Source organism: Microtus pennsylvanicus, chromosome 2 (assembly GCF_037038515.1).
Source record: "Microtus pennsylvanicus isolate mMicPen1 chromosome 2, mMicPen1.hap1, whole genome shotgun sequence".
Classification (NCBI taxonomy): Eukaryota; Metazoa; Chordata; class Mammalia; order Rodentia; family Cricetidae; genus Microtus; species Microtus pennsylvanicus.
In genome coordinates this window covers 12,843,599-12,865,232 of record NC_134580.1, presented here as the reverse complement: position 1 = coordinate 12,865,232, position 21,634 = coordinate 12,843,599, and the positions used below count along the sequence as shown (strand labels likewise).

Sequence of the window (21,634 nt, the reverse complement as noted above, 5' to 3'; positions counted from 1 at the left end):
ACTGTCTCTGTAGACCAGGCTGGCCTCAAAACTCAAAGAGATCAGCCTGTCTCTGCCTCCCAAGAGCAGAGTCTGGCTTAGTAAATAAGTCTATGATGTCATCATTACATTGAGGTAAATTGAGCGTGACTCAGTTTGGAGCGCTCTGCCCATGATCCAAACTTTTGTTCCGATTGTCCCTCTGTTGGATGTCTTCCTTGGCTGTGTTACCTGGGAGTGCTCATAGGTTTCAAGGCTGTCCACACAGTTTCACCTGTGGCCTGAGAGAGTCACACCCACCCAGCCCTTTATCACCGCAGTGCAGTGTCCCTCAGTGTGCTCTGGAGACCACACCATTGTCCTTTCCCAGTCGTTACTGAAAATACACGTTCTAGGCTGGTGTGGCGGTGTGTGTGAGCATGGCACTGGGAAGGCTGCGGCAGGAGAGTGGAGGGTTCGGGACCAGCCTGGGCTATATAGCAATAACCCGGTCATTTGTTATGCAGTGTGGAAGACATCTAGCATGCAGGCCTAGAGGAGAGGACGCAAACCTATAGAGAAAGCTGTCGCACAGCACTTTTGACAGTAGGATGAGAGAGGAAGAGACTGGAAATGCGTTTTTAAAAGATCATATTTATTGGTTTTTTTTTTCACATTGATTATGAACCTTTTTCCCTTGACAGTTGTGGGTACTTTTGATGTATGCGTTCAGTCTTTCTGTGGACACACCATTTGCATAGACACCCATGTTTGGCTTTTAACAAGTGAACCAGCTTTGCCACCTGATTAGCAGGTTCAGGAAGTTGCTCCCTGGTATTAACTTTTCCCCTCCAGGTGTTCCCGACAGTGCTCCACACCAGCAGAAATTGTATTTGATAGGGTGGCAGGAATATTCTTCCCTGCTAATGAGAAGCTCCTGCCATTTCTTTGTGTTTGTTTTTGAGGCAGGGTCTCATTTAGCCAAGGATGACTTGGAACTTCTGATCCTCTTACTCTACTGCTTGAGATCTGGAATTACAGGCATACGCTTGCTAGTCACACCACAGTTTATATGGTGCCGAGACTGAACTCAGAGCTTCAGTGTGCTAGACAAGCACTCAATAACTGAGCTGCATCCCCACTCCGGTTTGTTTTCTCCATGAGACAGTCTTTTTTTTTTCTTCTGTGTAGCCTCGAAGCTTTCTCTCTGGAACCACATTCTCTCCCCCCAGAGTCGTCTCCTATTCAATCAGGATCAACCTGCTAAGATTATGTGCACCAGGGTGTGAGGATTCCTCCTGAAGTGTGTGTGTGAACCTGGAGCTCACGAGGACTCCGGGAGACATGAACCTCACTCACTGCCAGTGCTCAGGAGTATGAGCAGGTCCTTGTTGAGGCTTTTGTTTTCTATATTCTAATCTAATGTGTGAATTACAGGAAACACATCACGCCCACAGCTGTATACATTCACCTGAGAAAAGTGGCTGCCTCTCCCCATTAAGGCCCGTGGAGAAGACGGAAACAGAGAGAGGAAGTGACAGTTGATGACAGTACAGAGATTTGGAGACACTGGAGAAAACATGCCAGATTCAAATTGAGGGTGAGGAGGCAGAGGTCCACTGTGCTGCCTACCTGTGTTGTTTAGCCCCCACATACAAGAGATTTTAAGGTTAATTCTATTCACAGCTCACTGACCATCCATGTAGCTCACTACACATTCCCGGTGTGCTCATATAAAATTCCCTATAAACTATTTTAGTAAGAGCCAACAATGTCCTTGAATGTAATAAGTTACCTTGTCTGACCCTCAACTGGCAGGCCCTTTTCAGGGACAGCCACACCCCATCCATCACACTTCTGAACAATTTTCCTTATGAGAATGACCAGCTTGGATTCCTGTTTCCAAACGTGGCTTGCCTTGTCATCCCCACCATTCACAGGCTGAGAGACTGGAGCTTCCTCTCCGGGTTAGCTCTCAAGCAGCAGACTTCACCCAGACCAAAGTAGCTTCCTAAAGACCAAATCATCATCTTTGGTGTCTATAAACTACCAACTTAGCCCAGATTCTGTGATTTTGGGGTCACAGACATGAGGTTACGGCACAGCACCCAGGGGCAGCTGCACAGGGGCTTAGCTCCCGGAGAGTGATTTCATAGATGCCTCCAAAAGTAGCAGAACCCTTCCCACTACAAAACAGAGAATATAGTCCCCCACCACCACCACCCACCATCCAGACATTGTGCTTCAGCTGAAGATCAGGCTGGGCTTGGTGTGGAAGGCAGGGTGGCCTCAGCTCGGGCCCCTCCTGGACCCTCTCACAGGGAGAGTGTCCAAGTTCATAGGAAGCCAGGAGGCCAGCAATTTACAAACAAGCAGAGCCTCACTGGGACTTGTGTAGCAATGAGTGATGTCCATGCTTGCATGTTTGCTGCTCACTCTTGAGTGCTCGGGATCTGAACGGAAAGAAGGAAGTAAGGTTGGAGGCCCTTCCCCAAGGCTCTCGGATCTTCAGTTCTGTAGGAATGTGGTTAGAACTCAGCCTCTGCCCAGGTCTCCTCACAGATCCTCCCAGGAACCTCCCGGGACACTGTGCACAATACTCTACCTGAGAAGTGAGTCTCCATCATCAAAGGCATGTCAATCCTCCCCACCCCCTTCCTGCCTCCTGCCTGCCAGTCAAAGAGCCTGGCTGCACCTTCTTACTGTGAACCTCCCTCAGCCTCAACAGGTCTAAGAAGGGGTTCCCTCCTCTGCCCTGTGGACTGAGCCTTTTCAAAGATGCCCCCATGTTGTCTATCTCTGGTGCTGGGGCCTGAGCTGCCTGGAAGCCCCACCACACCGTTGCCCCTCTGTCCATCTGTCTGTCCTTGGCACTAATAACGCTTCGAATAAGCTATCCCCAATAATCTAGCCCAGTGTCCTCTTGAACTCCTCACCCCAAACCTAACAGGTGCAGGGAGGGTGGTGCCAGTCACTGAGCCATCATCACGTACTTGGTCGTTGCAGGGGTGCAGCCCAGAGCTACAGCTTCTTCCTGCCTTCAGTGCTGAGGTGACAGTCCCCATCCCCTAAGCCTGTGTCTTTCTCCACTGCCTAAACACCCCCAGTGGATAGCCACAGCTTCACCCACCAACAAGCCCTCAGCTGAACCATGGATTTCTTCCACAGGAACATGCTGTCCCATCAAGATGCCCTACCTCCTCCTGGACCACTTCCCATGAGTCACTGGAACTGCCACCCTCTCCAAGCTCCCCCTTCCTCATGCCAGGCTGTCCAGGATTCCTGCCCACAGGCAGAACAGTGCTGCTTAATACCTAATCTGCCCTGTGCCCCGAGTCCACAACTCCTCTTCTTTGTTCCCACCCTCCCATTCCTCTCCCTCCACAGCCTCGGGATTTCTGGTGGACTCAGGGTCGCCCTCAGGATCCTCCTCGTCACTGTCTTGACACTGAGTCAGATGTTCCCAGACTGTTGCGTGTGGCCTGAGCACAAACCTTGCAGTGGTTCTGGCAGGAGAGAAGGCACTCTGAGGAGATAGCCGGGTCCCTCCCTTTGGCTCTCAGACCTTTGAAACAGTTGAGGCCAAGGAACTGGGATTTCCCCAGGAGGCTCCTGCTGAGGAGAGAAAGCCTGGCCTGAACCTTGGAGGAGAGCCTGGAGAGTGGGCAGGGCCACACTGTGACGAGGACTACTTAGCATACCTCTGTTTAAGCTTAAATCTCTTGATTTGTGAATAAATCTCCTTTCTCTGTTTTTTTACTAGTACTCTAATCGTCCTGTGAGGGACAGGTGGCTGAGCCTGACTTCTTAGGGAAGTCACGACCCAAGCTCTGAGATCAACAGGGATACCCATTTGGCCCACATACCCTAGGCCAAATTATTTACCTGGTGGAGGGGAGCAGACATGTCGTCATGCGGGCATACACTTGGGATGTTGCCCACTGTAGCCACTGGATATCATCAGGGATGTCAGGGAGCCATATCACCAACCTGTGGGAAGGAAGCCAATGACATTGTGCATGTGTACTGCACATATAAACATGCATGCACACATACCACACACACACACAGGTTCACTGTATCAGCTTGGAGATAAACCAGAAGAAAAGTCAGTAAAAAGCAGCCATCTCCCAACAGTAGCCTTTATCCACATGAGAAGTTAGTGTCACTTCTGACCCTGATCCGATAAGCTCCCTAAGGCAGATCTAGGCTGCTATTACAACAGTGAACCTTCTAAAACCCCTAAAACGAACCAGGTCATTCAGGGTTTCAGAAAGCTCCTGGGAATGAATGGGGAACGCCTCAGCTCTGTGAGGTCAGTCAACATAATTTCTCAAGGGTTGATGGCAAGTGCTGGCCAAGGCCTAGGCTCTCCAACGAGGCCAGCTGTGCATTGCCACTACGAATCCAAGGGTAGTACCACGGGGACCAAAAACATTGGTAGGCTCTGGCAAGAGGCAGGTTGCTGGAGGCTGACTCCATAGAGGACACTGAATCAGTTAAGCTGCCCGGGGATTTTGATGGAGAAATTAGAGGTTGGATTGGTGCAGGGTGCTAAGATGGGAATACAGGGGATGCACACAAGACTAGCTGGCTGCGTGTCCTATCCGGAGCAGACCTATGCAAGTGGCGGGTTTGCCGTGGAGAGAAGCAGGGAGGCAGGCTAGGATACATTTATTTCTTTTCAGACAGGGTTTCGTTCTCTTGCCAGTCTGGCCTAGACCCCTTGGGCTTTTTAGCTTCCTAAGAAGCTGTGCGGCAACTGTGAGCGGCTGACACAACAACTGAGAGACTGGGTAACCTCAGCCAGACGGGAGGAAGCCAGACACTGAAGAGCACCGGCAGAACCGTGAAACTTGGTGGCTTATGCAAGCATCCAGGAAGGGCAGCAGGGTAGTCCAGGGAGAACCTGTCTCCTGCAGCAGTGAACTGGATCAGCACTAGCCACAGCCTGGAAGCTGTGCTAGTGACCAAGAACATGGGTGGGAGGCGGTGAATCATGCCTGACACCTTGCACATGAGAGGCTGAGGCAGGAGGTCTGACTTGAGTTTAAGGTCAGTCTGGTCTACACTGTAAGTTCCAGGTCAGTTTGGGCTACGGATTTAAAATTCTGGCTCAGAAGTGTGGACACATGGGGCAGAGAGATGGTTCACAGGGTGAAGTTGTTTTTGGCCCGGTTTGAAACCTGGAGTTTGATTTCCAGGACCCACAAAATGGAAGGAGAGAACCAACTTCAAAAGGTTGTTGTCTGACTGCCACACACATGCTACGGCCCTCATGAGTGCTCACACAGATGCACACATGCACACACATAAAATCAACACATAAGACAATAAAAAAATGTAAAAATACCCCCCAACATACAGACACGCCACCCCCACATACACTTGCACTTACTGACACAGACATGCCCCTCCATACCCTTTTCCCAACACACACACACACACACATACACACACACACACACACCAAGAATGCTCACAGTGGTGGTGCACATCTTTAATCCCAGCACTCAGGAGGCAGACACAGGCAGATCTCTGAGTTCAAGGCCAGCCTGGTCTACAGAGTAAGTTCCAGGACAGTCAGGGCTACACAGAGAAACCCTGTTTCAACAAACCAAACCAACCAAACAAAAAATAACCCAGAGAATGGGACTGGAAAGTATATTTGAGAAGACTTTAGCTTGGAGGCAAAAAGTCAAAACTTTGAAAAATGTAAAAAAGAGAAGGTTCTCAAGGCCAGAATCCAGCCAGAGGCAAAGCTCTCACAGAGCTGCAGGGAAAGGGGAGAAATGGTCATGAAAAAGGAGTTACAGACATAATTACAGATGGTCCAGTCCCCAAACCACAGAAGAGACGGGCTTTGGCTGAGGAAGTGACCGTCTGTGAAGTGAAAGACTAGCCATGGAGGGGCAGAAAGACCAAAAGCCACTCAGCCACAGAGAGGAGAACTAGGTGGAAGTGGACTCCTGAGCAATCCCAGGAAAGCCTGGCGTAGGTCTCAGAGGACAGACTCTGTGCCTGCAGGTCTCTCTGTGAGCAGCTGCCCAGCAGTCAGACGCAGAAAACAGGCGAGGTTCCGGGAGGCCAGCAGAACACTCTCCTTAGGGATTCGGTAAGGCTCTGCTCCAGCAAAGCAAGGGAGAATGCCGAGAAAAAGAGACAAGGTCCAGCTGGGGTGGCACACTCCTTTAATCCCAGCACTTGGAGGGCAGAGGCAGGAGGGGCTCTGAGTTCCAGGCCAGCCTGGTCTACAAGCCAAGGCACCAGTCCAGATGAGGTAGGACGAGGACACTAGGAGAGGGCCAAGGCAAACGGCACAGCCAGAACCTCCAGATAACACGTCTGTCCCCCCTCCTCTTCCTCCCTTTCTCCTCCCTCTTCTTCCCCTGCCCCTCCTTCTGCCTCATGGGATTGGGACTGGGGAATTGAACCATGCTAACTATCCACACCACCACAGAGCTACATGCCCAGTAACACTCAGTTTTGGGGACAGGGTCTCTACATGTACGCCAAGCTAGCCTTGACTAACTCTGGCCCAGGGTGGTTTTGAACTACTGATCTTCCTGCCTCAGCCTCCATTCAGAGGACTGGACTACAGGTGTGTATCACCATGCCCAGTATAAAAGTCCGAAACATTCTAGCATTGGCATGATGCTCAAAACATTTCTGATTTTTTTTTAACCTGTTTGAACTTGCTTAACTATAAGCCTATGCAAATGCCCAGAATTCTAAAGCAACAACAGAAAATCCAAACCCTCGATGGATAAGGCATGTCAAACTCTTAGGTAAAGGATGTGAGCACACGCCACACACAGAACCTCACTGGGCCTCCTGATCACCCTCTGCCCCAGATGGTTTCGTCTCTCCCTGTTTCAGAGGTAAGCTGAGGGATACATTCACTAGTCCAGGGCCACACAGCTGTGAAAAGGGGGTGCAGCCAGGTATTAAACCAGAACAGTCTGATGAATGAGCCAAGCTGCCTTTTCGCTGTGCTGTTTGAATGGGAGCCCCCTTCACAAGTTCCAGGACCACCTCATTTCTGTCTCCTAACAGCTGACTGACTCACACCATCCAGCCATGACCAGAGGGAACGGGGCTCTCAGCTCAATACTGTTTGTGTGTGATTCTATAGACAGGCCCAAGGACAGCGGGATCTGTTTCTAGACCTGGCCTTTGTACTCACCAGCTCAGTGGCTGCAGTGTTGTGGCCTTACCTCTCCCTACCTCAGTTTCCCCAGGGGATGATGAGTGGCTGAACTAGGGACTAGTTAAGGCCATTGCCAGCTCCAGAAGCCTCCAGATGGCTTCAGAACTTACACCATGCAGCAGATACCCATGGCTGGAGGTAAGAGGGCCTCTCCCAGGGTCTCCATCTTGTAACCCATACAGCCAGCCTCGGCCAAAGCCGCCGTCAGCTCCCTGAACTGGCACACCATGCCTCGATGCTTACCTGTGGACCACAGCGATGGCTAACTCCACGGGCAGAGTGCAGGGCAGCATGAGGTACGACAGGATCCTGATGGGCAGGAGGTTGCAGGCTTTGCTCAGATAGCCGTCCCTGTCCTTAATCGCTTCACTCAGAGCTGAAAAGGGCAATGTGGAACCTCCTATCTGTATGGCTCGCGAGAATACCAGCATCCAAGCCCCTCTGTCTGTAGGGGTCAGACCATCCTGGAGCCTAAGGACTGGCAGGGGCTCAGATGGAACACACTGAGGTTTGTGAGCCGTGCCTCTCACAGGAAAGGTGATGGATGCAAAGGTCAAACTCTAGCCAAGTCTGGTGGTTCAGGCTTCTAATCCCAGCACTTGGGAAACTGAAGCAGGAGGATTTCAAGTTTTAGGCCAGTGTGGGCTCCACAGTGAGACGGTCTCAGAGAGAAAAGAGCAAAGGAAGAGGCCCATCTCTCCCTCCCCCCTCCCTTCTGCTGGCCCATATTTATGCCTAAGGCTCTCTCATATTTCCAGATGAGGGCACACATAGCTTCCAGCCACCCTTGGCCACACTCCACCCCTCAGCTGCCTCTTCACCCTTTATCCCCTGATGACCTCCTGACACCTCCCATTGAACAGCTACTGCCTGGAGGGCAGACACTGGGTTCAGTTCATGCCCGAGTCTCTCCTGGGCCTGGTTGGAAGCTGTCTGAGGACTAGGCTGTGTGACTTGGCAGATCAGACCATGGTCACATGCTACAGTTACCCTGCAACTTCTAGAAACAAGCGCTGACTCCTCACAGATTTGGATACTGGAAGACCAAGTGTTAGCTACAGCAGACAGTGGTGTGTGGTGAGAGCCAGGTCATAGATAGACCACTGCAGGCCAAAGGACTGGAGGGTATTTACTGGGCCTCTTTCCAGCACCAATCTCATTTGGAAGGCTCTGCCCTCGGGAGTGGTCCCAGTGCCTGCCTGCCAATACCATTCCCTTGGGAGCGTGGATTTCAGGATGAGAGTCATTTTTGTTCTTGAGCTAAGGTCTCATGTAGCCCAGGCTGACTCAGAGCTCACTACGTAGCCGAGGCTTGCCCTGAACTCCTGAGTCACCTGGCTTCACCTCCTAAGGACAATACCACATTAGGCTGTCAGCATAGGAATTTTGAGGGACACAAACATTTAGAACATGTCATTGTCTACTCAGCAGCCAATGACAATGACATAAAATAGATCACATGGTGGCCAAAAAAAAAAATGGTGGTTGAGCTAAGCTAAAAAGGGAGCTAAGGAGAGACAAGTAGACAAGTGGAGAGCAGGGACCCCAAAGGCATTCTGAACGAAGAGTTGGGAGACAGGCTGAACCCCAGGTCCTCCCTCATATCCACGGCCCTGATCAGAGCTGGAACAAGGAAGGAGGCAGCCTGGCAGGGTGGGTCTGGGCCTGGCTGCCTGGCTGGAGCCCATGTGAGTAAACTGGGCTCAACTGGATCAGCATTCCTCCTGGTCATGAATTCTAGGTACAGGGATAGGTGGCAGTGGCCAGTTTGTGCATTAGGGACATGCTGGAGAAATGTCACCTTTTCCCGTCACACACAGCAAGCAGCCCAGGTGCTTACGCCACCTGGCACGCCCTGGTCTCACCCCGCCCCAGTACAGCAATACCTGTGCTGAGCTTGGGGGACAGGGTCTCCTTGATGCTGTCATCCCAGGGCACAGCTGTAAGGCACAGGCTGACTGGCAGCTGGTCCCCCACAAGGTTGCTGTCTTCCAGGCAGAGAGGTGTGGCTTCCGGCTCCATCTCCTCTGAGGACAGACTCAGGCTGGGCTGTGGCCCATTACAGATGCCTGCAAGGAACATGGAGATATGCACGAAGGCAGAGATGGGAGACAGTCGTCATCTACCAAACCACACTCAGCCCGGCAGATGGGAGTGGAGTCCCTGCCTCGCATGCTCGCTCATGCTCTAGCTATGTGGGATTCTCTCTGCTTCAGAGCCAAACACTACAGTGAAGAAATAACTCTTCTCCCACAGGCTGAGCGCTTTACATTCCAGGCCCTGAATGACAGCACAGTGGCCATTCAACAGCCATGAGAATCATCAATTCCATGTCGCCTGAGGAATCACAAGCACAGAGACTCATCCAAAGTCACACAGCCACTACTTGGCAGAGCTGGTCTGGTGTCCAAGATGACACCCTTCCACAACATGACTTCCAAGTACTGAGAGGCAGGCAGAGCCATATCGAATCCTGGTCTATCTTTCTCCCTGTCTCATGCTTTTTGACTCATTCCTTTGAGTCAAGGTCTCACTATATATCAAGCAATAATTACTGTTACAATATTTATATCTACTTTATCTTTTATCATAACTAAGGAAAACTATAATTCAATTCCATCAAAGACTCCGGAAGGATATAATACTACCTAAGTAAACAGGAAGTGTATTATAAGCAACTTCCAAAACTCTAGAATTGACAGAGACATCTCGCTGCCTGGACAGTCACCCAAAGTACAGGCCCATAGTGTCCGGCAGACTTTTGCATGAAGCAGGAAATTTCAAAGACAGTGCCACCCGTATTGGAGGTTTGTCAGTCACTTTTTCCTGTGTCCTGTAGAATGTCTAGCAGACTCTTTCATGAAGCAGAAACCCCGAAGGATCATCTGACCTTTAGGCAAGTTCAGCAGTCATTTCTCTGTGGGTCCTACATGTCCAGTTCATCTAACAAACTCCATAAGGAGCCTCTTCGATGCCCATCTTCCTCTTAAAGTAATTGGTGCTGTCAGGAGCAGATGTATCTCAGTATCTCATTGTCATCAAAAGTCCTAAGTTCTTAAACATTTTAAATGCCATATTCTGTAGTCTTTGAAAGGTTTGAAGAAAGCCTATCCATTTGAAATACATCTCTGTACATCTAGAAAATCTAACTAACATGACTACAAGCTTGACTATTATAGATGATTATCTATTAACCTATATTTCTTAACTATACATTACATTTTTAAATTCGCTGGACAAACACAATACCTTAATCAAGAGCAGAAATACATATACACAGTATAACAAAATTGACCTTAAATTTGTATCAATAAAGCAAAATCCATGCCAATGCAAATCTCTATAGCAAGCCCAGGCTTGTCTTGACATTGAACTCTTTCTGTCCTAGCCTCCTAAGCCCTGGGACTATAGGTCTTTGCCAACAGCCTAACTGAGAAGCAACACCTTGAGGGGCTTTCTTTTTTTTCCAGATCATCATCTTCCGATCCCAAGATGAAGTAGCATTTTGGACAAAGTAGCCAACCCCTTGGGAGTGTGCATGTCTGTGTGTATGTGTATCTGCGTGAAGTACTACGTGTTGGGTTCTCTCACTATACTGCCGCTCTCCTCTGACTTACCCCACTCTTGCTTTAGGAGTCCTCAGTGGCTCCTTGTTGCAATGGGTACCAGTTGCTCCCAAGTCCACATGTCACTCTTCCTGTGTCCTCTTTGTCCATCTTCCAGTCCCCACCCTGTGTCTCTCCAGCCACATGGGCCTTCACTCGCCATCTCTGGGACCCACAGACCTCGACCCTTTCCCGTTCCTCCAGGGCCCACATTCTCCAGAACATCCTTGTTCAGTCCCTGATGATTCCTCAGGAGTCAGCCTAAAGCCTAGCTCTTCCCACTGGTTCACCACCTCCTCATAAGGCTGTGGAGGCTTCTGGTCACAGCCCTGTGGCCTTCTGAGTGAAAGGGCACATATCTGTCCTTACAAAAGTGCCATCTCCTCTGTCTCCACAAATGTGCTTCAAACCCACACACACTAGGCAAATGTTCTACCAACTCTCTCTCTCTCTTTTTTTCTTCTCCCCTCCCTTCTTTTCCTTTCTTTTCCTGATGGGCTTAGAAACTGAACCCAGTAATTTCTATCTGCTAGGCAAGCAACTCTGGCACTGAGTCCCAGCCCCAGCCTTTTTCTTTCTTTCTTAAAAAAATTTTCTTGCCGGGCGGTGGTGGTACATGACTTTAATCCCAGCACTTGGGAGGTAGAGGCAGGCAAATCTCTATGAGTTCAAGGCCAGCCTGGTTAAGAGAGTTCCAGGACTGGCTCCATAGCTACTGAGAAACCCTGTCTTGAAAAACCAATAAATAAATAAAGACAAGTTCCTTTTTATATTTCTTGAGACAGGGTCTCACTAAGTGGCCCAGGCTGGCCTTGAACTCCTTTGGCAAACAGGGTAGGTCTTGAACCGTAATCCTCCTGTTTTAACCTCCTGAGTAGCTGAGATGACAGGTCTATGTTACTGCCCAGTTTATGACAGGGTACATGTTCTTTCTTTTAAAGAAAGACCAGCTTTCCTTACTGTGTGACCATGGGACATACCTGTGTAAACTAAGATAGTTTTGATGTCAAAATGTCATTCCATTGAGTGACTACATATCCATGGTCACCCAGGTGAGCTTGGATGACTCAAGTACAGGTGCCTGCTAAGAAGAAGACTCATCCCGTGGGCGGGACCCATAATGGCCTGGGGACCAGAAACTGATGGCCTCATCTGGAAACTGCTCCCAAACCATGTCAAACCCGAGCCCATTATGCTAAAGACTCATAAAAGAGCACAAAGGAAAAAAAACAACAACAACAAGCTGCCTGCAGAGGAGGGACCCTATGCTGGGGTCAGGCTGCCCAGGTTCAAATCCCAGCTCTGTCTCAGGATGGTTGCTTCCGATCTGCTGGTCTCTCCCCTCCAGTCTGCATCCTATCCCACAGAGCTGAGAGAGAGGTTGGCAGAGCAAGATGCCGGGAAATGCCATGAGGATGGGTGACAGAACTGAGGGACTCTGTAGTCACCCCAGCCAGGACCTACCGTTCTCAGCCAGGAACCGGAAAGCATCCAGGTAGCCTTGAAAGCACAGCTCTCCCGCCACCTGTGAGCAAATCAGGCAGGTGAACCACAGGGACCATGACTGCCATGTCCTCTGAGGACCAAGGACATCCAAAGCTTAGAGGGCCCCTGAGAGGGTCCACCTGACTCTGCGCTTCCCTAGGTCTCAGTGCCAATGTCCCCTCCACAGAGACTCTGCCAGCAGGAGCTCTGTTTAAGGCAGGTTGGGGCTGGGGCTAAGCCGTCACTCTAGCCAACATGGCACTGCCCTAAGTGTCCCTGGACAATCATGGCTGAGAATCATGCCTGGTGAGCCACGTGGGTACATGCAGCCTGGTTCTCTCCGGAGACCTGCGGCTACATGGTCGCTGCACTCAAACACCAGTCAGAAGGGGGCTCTGAGTGTGGTGGCTCTTTACCAGGGTGAAAATCAGAATCATGTTAGGAACAAAATGAAAACAAGTTCCGGATTGGGGGTGTGACTCAGCAGTGTAGCTCTTGCCCAGAACCCACCAGTGAGAGTGAGGGTCAGAAGGCGTGGCTCAGCTGTGAGCCCTCATCCATAATCCAACAGTGAGGGTTGGGGGACGTGGCTCAGTGCAATGATCCTTGCCTTGCTTCCATCCTCAGCATCACAAAAAAAGAAAACCCAAATGTCTGGGTCAGTGCCCCTGCTTCATTTTAAAATTCAGTCTGTGTGTGTGTGTGTGTGTGTGTGTGTGTGTGTGTGTGTGTGTGTCCATGTGTGCATAAGGAGGTCAGGGGACAAATTATAGGAGTTGGTTCTTTCTCTTGCCATATGGGTTTTCAGGAATGAATTCAATCTTCATGCTTGGCAGCAATCACCTTTACACACTGAGTCATCTTGAGGTCCCATGGTGGTTTTTTTTTTGTTTTTATGTTTTTTTTGGCAGGGTCTCTCTCTGTAGCTCTAGAGGTTTTGGAATTCCACATTTAGGCCAAGCAGGGCTTAAACTCACAGAGATTCACCTGCTTCTGCCTCCCGAGAGCTGGGATTAAAGGGGCTCATCACCATGCCTTGCTTGTGAGTCTGTTTTTAAGATTCATTTTTAGTTTTTAATTATGTATGTAGGTATGTTCACGTGATACAAATGCTCACAGAAGCCAGAGGCATTGGGTTCCCTGGTGCTAGAGTTACAGGCAGTTGTGGGCCTGATGTGAGTGTCAGGAGTCAATGTTAGGTCCTGCACGAGAACCACAGGAGTATGTTCTTCACCTCTAGGCCATTCTCTCCAGCCCTCTTCTTCTTTTTTTTTTTTAAAGGAAAGGTCTTTTTAGGTATCCCAGACTGATCTCAAGGTCTCCATTCTCCTGCCCCAGTCTCCTGGGTGATGGGATAGAGGTATGTATGACCCCACCTACCCTACTGTGGGTAGTGCCAATTGTCAACTTGACAGAATCAAGAGTCACCCAGGAGATGGGCTTCTGAGTATGTCTGTGGGTTTTTTCTTTAAAGATTTATTTATTTACTATGTATACAGTGTTCTGCCTGCGTGTGTCCCTGCAGGCCAGAAGATATCATTACAGATGGTTGTGAGGCACCACGTTGCTGGGAATTGAACTCAAGACCTCTGGAAGGTTTATAGTGACTGTGTTAATTGAGGTAGAAAGGCACGCCCACTGTGGGTGGCACCACACCCTAGGCTGCGATCCTAGATTTTATAAGTGGAAAGGAAGCTGGGCGGCAGCACACATTCATCACTAGAAATGGGTTAAATTAATATAAGAGTTAGCCAATAAGAAGCTAGAGCTGCCGGGCGGTGGCGGTGCATGCCTTTAATCCCAGCACTCAGGAGGCAGAGGCAGGTGAATCTCTGTGAGTTCCAGGCCAGCCTGGTCTACAAAATCTAGTTCCAGGACAGGCTCCAAAGTCACAGAGAAACCCTGTCTCGAAAAACCAAAAAAAAAAAGTCAAGCAGTGATTTAATTAATACAGTTTCTGTGTGATTATTTTGGTTCTGGGCAGCCGGGACAAACAAGTGGTTCCTTGCAACAACTCTGTTTCCTGATTGCAGGTGGAGTTAATGTGAACAACTGCTTTAAGATGCTGCCGCATGACTTCCCTAAATGAATTGTTTCAGAAAACCTGCTCTTTTCAGGATTTCCTAAATCACAATAATAGAAAAAAAACTTAGACACTATCCCCCACCCCTGACTTTTTAGACCCTAATTCCTGGAAGTGGAGTCTGAACTCTGGGTCAATCCATGTGATCCCCAGTGGAGGCTGTCATCAGAGGGATGACCAACCAGATCTAGGACAGCAATCTTTCTGAGTCACCATCATGGCATAGTCTAGTCCTGTTTGCTCATGGAGGGACTTACAGGGGTCGCCAGCTATCTGGGAAGCAGAGAGTAGCACCCTAGCATCTCACTCACCTTGAGATCAGGTGGGAAGAGTGCTCTGGTCAGCAGGTGGAGGTTCCTAGCACAGAGGCGGAGACTGAGGTTGGTGACATTCACCTGGAAGAAGTTGGTGGACTTGACTTTGGGGCAGATGTCATGCTCGCCATAGAAAGGGGACACCGTGATGGTGGTTTTGGCATCCAACAGGGGGACATTGTCACTCACGCCTCCGTCCACATACCGCTGTAAGGAAGAGGGAAGAGATAATGCTGTTTTCTGAGACACTGAAGCCGAGATGGTGGCCTAGGAACCACTTTTTCAGTGGCTACATACTGGCTTTCAAGGTCGCTGTATACTGTTGCATAGGATGTCCACTGTGCAAAAGTGCCAGCAGAGAGACACGTGGAGATGGGAATCCACCCCATGTTGTGCTTGGCAAATCCCAAAGCCAGGTGGATACCCATAGGTGAGTTGCTATCATGTGTATAAAGGGGCTATATAAACTGGGGGTGCTATATGTCTTGGGGATAGAGTGCGATATGAACCCTGCCTCAAAGGAGACACATGGCCACAAGTTCAAAGCCAGACTCCCTTTGCTGCTTAAGAGATCTAGAACAAGGCATTTGATCAAGCCTGTTTTCCTGTAACACTTTTCTTTCGGGGAGAGGGGATGATCCTTGAACTCATGTTCCTCCAGCCTCGGTCTCCCGATTGCTGGGATTACCTATGCAAGTCACTGTGCTCGTGACAGAGTCTTAGGTAGCTACGGCTGGCCTTGAATTCCTGACCCTCCCTCCTGAGAAGTATTCTAGAAAGTCACGGGACATCACCAAGCTGCTCCTGGGTCCCTTCCACTTAGTTCTGGGAAGATCATATGCCTACATTATGTCACAAGATGACTGGGGACCAATATCAGGATCCAAGATGTGCTTAATGGCTAAGGTCCCTAGTAACCCAGTCCTGGGCTATGCCCACAAAAAAAAAAGTAGATTTTTCCTCTCTTGGGTGTGGTGGCACCTGCCTCTCAGTCCCAGTACTTAGGAGGATCCTAGGCAAAATTCACACTTATACCCTGTCTAAAAGATTAACAAGATGAAATACAGAGCCATCCCATATTCCCCCTGCAAACCAACTACCTTCAAGAGTAATTTAATTCCTAAGCATCTTACACTTTAATTAGGCCACCAAGAGGATCCCCAGGGTGCTCAAGAGCAGATTAAGGGAGCCAGGCCAGTGTATCCAACAGGCAGCGGACGGGGAGGTGAAAGACACTCCTGGAGTGTGAGTCTGGATCAATCCTATAGGAAGGCCTGGGATGGATTCTGTCCTCCAGGCTGAAGATCCCAGCTCTGCAGTTAGATAGAGTCGTGGGTGCTCAAGCCCAGGTCACTGCAAAGGAGGCCTCGAACACTCAGCTGCACCCCCACTCCTACCCCGCCCCCCCACATATACACTTACCTCTCCTCGGAAGGAAGGAGGGATTAAACCAGAGAAGAAAGGGATGAAACAGGAGCACAGCAGAGCCTGTGAGGACAAAGGGGGATCGCAGTCACAGGACCAGCACCTCCCTTGCCCTTCTATCCCCCCCCAGTGACAGCACAAGCGAGAGGCTTGCTGCACACAACAGGCTTTTTAACACCGGGGTGAATGAATGCCACTCACACTAGTATTTGTGGCCCTTGGATCTTAGCAATACCGGCTCCTTATAACCATTTGTCTGCACACTTCAATCTTCTGTCCTTGACCCCAGGCTGACCACACTGTTGACTCAGTGGCAGAAGGCACCGTAACCATGCATCTTGCCTAGGGGCCACAGGAAGCACAGACCCGGGCCCTCTCTCAGGGTTCTCCTGCAGACAGTTTAGAGGCCATATGGACCCAGTGGTTCGGCACACCAAACTTTAAGAATCATTGTGATGGACAGCATACTGTCCACTGAGAATAGATAAGAGTTGGCAATTTAGAAGCGACTAGAAACTCAAGAGGAGAACTAGAAACATGAAGGGTTGCTGGCCACATGTGCAGCCTCATAGGGACTCACATTCAGTCAAATGCAGCTATTCATTCAAGAACTATAAAAAATATATATATACACACACACACATACATACACATATAGACATATATGTATTTGTGTGTGTGTGTGTGTGTGTGTGTATGGCCCAACATGGCATTTGATATGGTAAATTATCTTCTCTATGCTTGATCTTGAGATTAGAGGCAAATAAGAATGGTCCCACCCTGGAGAAGCTTCACTCAAAAAAAAAACCCCAGCTTCACTGCATAACATTTATAGGCTGGGGAGTGGGGCACAGTCTCTGAGTCTTGAAGGAGGAAGAGAAACTTTTTAAAGGGTAAAGTTGTACAGTAGAACACTTGTCTGATATGCCCAAGGCCTTATCTGGTGGAATAATCTTTTTGGTACACTGTGAAGATTTGTCACTTGGATTGGTTTAATAAAAAGCTGAACAGCCAATAGCTAGGCAAGATCTTAGGGGCAGAGAGGATGCTCAGAAGAAGGGCAAAGATGCAGAGAGTCACCAGCCAGATGCAGAGGAAGCAGAACATGTAGGAGAAGAGTAACAAGCCATGAGTCATGCAACAACACATAAATGAATAGAAATGGGTTAATTTAAGTCATAAGAGCTAGGTAGAAACAAGCCTAAGCAAAGGCCAAGCTTTTATAATTAATAAAAAGTCTCTGTTTTGTTATTTGGGAGCTGTCTGAAGGGACAGAAAAATCTGCCTACACCTATCTTCCATCCCCAGCTCTGGAAAAAATTAAGAGAACTAAAGGCCTGACATAGTAGGGATTCCAGGTGCTCCATCTAATTCACCGGATGAACAGTGTTCGTATGGCCCCAGTCCAGTGAGACAACACTGTACTGCTTTTTCATTCGACCACACCCAGAGAGGCAAAGGACTTATACTTACATCCACGACTTCATCTTTGGAATGGAAATCAGACACAAGAACATTCTCCCCATCCGACACCCTGGTGAGCGAGATGCAAGCCCTGCCGGAAATGATCTGGTGGACGTTGTCTGGGAGGCTCTCCCGGAGCCCATCTCGGATGCACTTGTTAATGTTGAAGGAGGGATGGAGGGAGCCGATGCTGCGGCTCCTGGCTTTCCGCACAAGGTCCATGAGGGTCTCTATGATGTGATCTGGGGACAGAAGACAAACACACAGAAGAGAATGTCACATTGGAGACCAGAAACCACACAGAACTCCCGGACTGTGGCTGGTCCCAATTAAGATACCATAAAACACACTTAGTTGGAGCAAGTAAGAAATATACAATGGCCTAAATGGCGTGTGGTGTGTATTCCATGGATGGTGCTGAGCTAGGCCTTCCAGTGGCCCATGTATGTGAGAACTCCTACCTGTGTGTCCATAAAGTCACAAGCCACCAACCCATCAGCACCCCAACCTTGGCACAAACGGACTGAACATTAGTGGGTACAGAAGAAACAGCACAGGCCTGGACCTAAATGTTATCCTCAACTCTACCTCTTACTGAGGAAAGCGGTCTGCCACCCGTCTATCCCTCAGACGGCTTTTAAAATATTTAAAGATTAGCCAGGCAGTGGCGGCGCACGCCTTTAATCCCAGCACTCGGGAGGCAGAGGCAGGCGGATCTCTGTGAGTTCCAGGCCAGCCTGGTCTACAAGAGCTAGTTCCAGGAAAGGCTCCAAAGCTACAGAGAAACCCTATCTCGAAAACAAAAAAACAAAAAAAAAGAAAAGAAAAAGAAAAAAATTAAAGATTAATTTATTTATATGCATGTGTGTGCATGAGCTTATGTGCACATGTGTGCAGGAGGAGTCCACAGAGGCCAAAAGAGAGTGTCACATTCTCAGGGCCTAGAGTTACTTACAGGTGGCTGTAAATTGCTAAGTGCGTACTGGGAACTGAACCTGCGTCCTTTGCAAGAGCAGTAAGCCATTTTAACCACAGAGCCGTCTCTCCAGCCACTAGACCGCCTTTTTCAACAAAAGTAAAATTTACTTGCTTTCAGAGAGAGAAAGGACTGAGTAAAATAACATCTATAAAATGCTCACCTCAGAAAAGGCTGCTTAAGTGGCTAATCTCCACGGGAGCCTGTAAGCCCAGAATTCCCAGATTGCACAGCGGGTGCATGGCGTATTTGTTTCATCTGCCCTCACTCTCCAGCCCAGCGCTCTCTGGCCAATCCACTCGATCCTGGTACCACAACCACCTCTTCTAGCTCCAAGCAACACAAATCCTGAACTCCACAAAGACAGACATATCCCAGGCTGTTCTGATCCAACTCTAACCCTGACTCCCAGCAAACCCTACCCGCTTGCTGAGCCTGGCTTGAGAGTGAACTTACACATGACTGGCAGATCCTATCACCTCCTCTGCCAAGTCTAGGCAACACTCAGGTGCCCCAAGGGCCCGTGCCTGTCACAGCCCTGGGCAATGTACCTCAGCAGCCCCCACCAGAGGTAACCTGTACCTCTGGCCTCTCTGTGACCTGATAGGACAGCCATAGGCTGTCCCTGTTAACACCACTGTACCAGGGGTTCTCAACCTTCCTTAATGCTACAAACTCTTGATATAGTTCCTCATGTTGTGGTGACCCCAAACCATAACTGTAATTTCCTTTGCTACTTCATAACTGTAATTTTGCTGTTATAAATTATAATGGAAGTATCTGTATTTTCTGATGGTCTTAGGCGGCCCCTGTGAAATCATCATTTGATCCCCCAAGGGTTTGCACCCACAGTTTGAGAAACACTGCTCTATATGAAAGTGGATACACTTTAGATTCCTGGGGTCAATGCATTTAAACCTTGTCTCAATAATCATCCACTCACACAGGGGTCCAGAGGCCTCCATGTAAGAAATGCCTTTGGTCAGTGCTGAAGCCCAGTGCAATGGCCATTAAGCTGGTCAAGCCTTCCCAGAGGCCACTCTCTCTGACCTTTGCTCCTGTCTCCCTCCCTCACTGGGGAAGACAGCAAGCAGGCACACAGCCAGACGTGCTCGCCTTCTAATCCCTGAGTCCCATCAGCTCAGGGTCTGCTCATTGACTCCATCCAATGACAGTGCTCGGCTCACCAGCAGGGGCTTTTGTGTGCCTGCCAAAGTCACTCCCGGCTGCCTGTGGCCAGCTGAACAAAGAGTAAAGCGTTAAAGAGGTCCGGATCAATGAGGGTTGATAAGGGGCATTATCAGGTTGCCTGGGGACCTTTGGGTGTCAGTAGCTCCCCCCCCCCGGGGGAGCACTTAGCCAGGCCCTGCCCACAACCTCAAAAGCATCCAGCTGTGACACTGGGAAGGGCATTGCCTTCTAATAGTTTGGGGGGTGAGAGAAGTAAACTCCTCTTCTCTTGCGCGTGGATGCGTGCATGGACAAATGTTTAATTAGGCCAAGATTCAAATGCTCAGAATGTCACTGCCGGTGACATCGATCTGGGAGGGGCGGCTTGGCCCAGGTCAGTGAAGACCGAAAAGGAACTGGGCCTGTCTGGGAATCCATTCCAATCTCTAGGGAGGATTCCAAACACTTTCCTAAGCCACGCACCCCATCCCTAGCAGCCACCTCTCAAGACGATCAGAGGGCTGAACTGCCACCAAAGGTGTTCAAGTCTGGGTACCTTCTGTCCCCTTGGCAGCACCCACCATGGTACCTTAGCCAGAGACACACAGGACAAATCCTTCGCGGCCCTGATGACAGGACCAGAGGACCCCGTCCCCTGCATTGATACCTGCACCTTGTTTTCTCCTGATCCGGGATGGCCCAGCTGGCAGAACCCCGGTGCAGGACCCATTTCAAACCAGGGCACCGGAGCGGGAAGAAGATGCTCAAGCGTCTCCGATGCATAGCGCGCCCTCTGCCTCCCACCCTCGGAAATCCCACGCCGGGCTCCACGGCACCGGGAAGGATGAGAGCTATCTGAACAGGTTCCCCGGAAGGTGTCACCTATTCCCCAGGTGGAGAGCCCCACCCCGCACGGGGCCTGGGTGGTGGCCGTGAACGCACCAAGAGGGAGACTGCATAAGAAGGTGACCACGTGCAGTGCACCGGCCGAGCAACCGAAGAAGGTGCGTGCATCGCGGAGGAGGTGCGGGGCGCGCTCGCTCAGACACAGCGTGGCCCCGACGTGGTAGAAGCCCAGGAAACCGCAGCCGGCGAACGACAGGCTCCAGCCGCGCTCTGGGTCGTACATGGTGCTCGGCGCTCAGGGTGGCGCTGCAGCTCAGCTTCAGCTCCGCTCCCTGTTTGCAGCTCTGAGCCTAAGGAGCGGCAGCAACTCGGGCAGTCCTTGGATGACATCACCCGAAGCCCCGCCCCACTCAGACCATGCAAATAAGCCAGAGGGAGGCCCAATGGGCTTACAGGACTTCTGCTCCGCCCCCGCCCTCGTGGGCTTTCCCAAACCCTAGGCTTGGGTGCTTGCTGGACAGAAGGGGTTCTTTTCATTCTTTCTTTAAGGTCCTGAGTGGCATGCCCGGGACACTCTCTCCTTTCCTTTATTACAAGGGAGATGGCACTATCTAAAAAGGAATTATTGTTTCCTTTATTTTCTCGCAGGTTTTCTGTTTCTGAAGTTATTTATTTTGCTTTCTGTACGTTTTCAATTCATAGAGAGAGGTAGGAGATTTTCTTTCTTTGTTAAAAAAGATACTAAGGGGTCCCCCCCCCCCATGTTCCTGAGTATTCTGCTTGCATGCATGTCTGTGCACCACGGCTATGCAGTGTCCACGGAAGCCAGAAGAGGATCTTAGAGCCCCTGGAACTGGAGTTACAGACAGTTGTGAGCCATCAGATGGGTGCCTGGAATTGAACTCCAGTTAGAAGTACTTGTGCTCTCAAATACCGAACCATCTCTCCAGTCCTTGTTTAACTTTACAGTACTAGGAGCTGAACCAGGGGCCTCCTGCATGCTAGGCAAATGCTCTCTACCCACTCCACTCCCAGCCTTTTTTCCCTTAGGACATGCTGTCCCCTTCAGTTACTCGGTTGGCTTTCAATTCAGTCTGT

The 21,634-nt window shown here is 49.9% G+C and overlaps 1 protein-coding gene across 3 annotated transcripts; it reads right to left on the bottom strand.

Moving 5' to 3' along the window:
* Window positions 1-593: 593 nt before the first annotated feature.
* On the bottom strand, window positions 594-20,924 carry Pnpla3 (patatin like domain 3, 1-acylglycerol-3-phosphate O-acyltransferase). Of its 3 annotated transcripts, none has more exons than XM_075960201.1 (10): window positions 20,633-20,906; window positions 17,554-17,786; window positions 16,078-16,143; window positions 14,653-14,862; window positions 12,238-12,298; window positions 9,055-9,237; window positions 7,412-7,544; window positions 3,844-3,948; window positions 3,453-3,573; window positions 2,255-2,411 (listed from the first exon to the last, which is right to left on the bottom strand). In XM_075960201.1, the coding sequence occupies exons 1-10, from the start codon at window positions 20,817-20,819 to the stop codon at window positions 2,391-2,393; spliced, it is 1,320 nt and encodes a 439-aa protein (XP_075816316.1). In that variant the 5' UTR covers window positions 20,820-20,906; the 3' UTR covers window positions 2,255-2,390. The 3 variants fall into 3 exon arrangements, with proteins under 3 accessions (XP_075816318.1, XP_075816316.1, XP_075816317.1); XM_075960202.1 differs by having other exon boundaries at window positions 3,453-3,570; XM_075960203.1 differs by lacking the exon at window positions 3,453-3,573 and having other exon boundaries at window positions 594-2,411; window positions 20,633-20,924.
* Window positions 20,925-21,634: the final 710 nt, after the last annotated feature.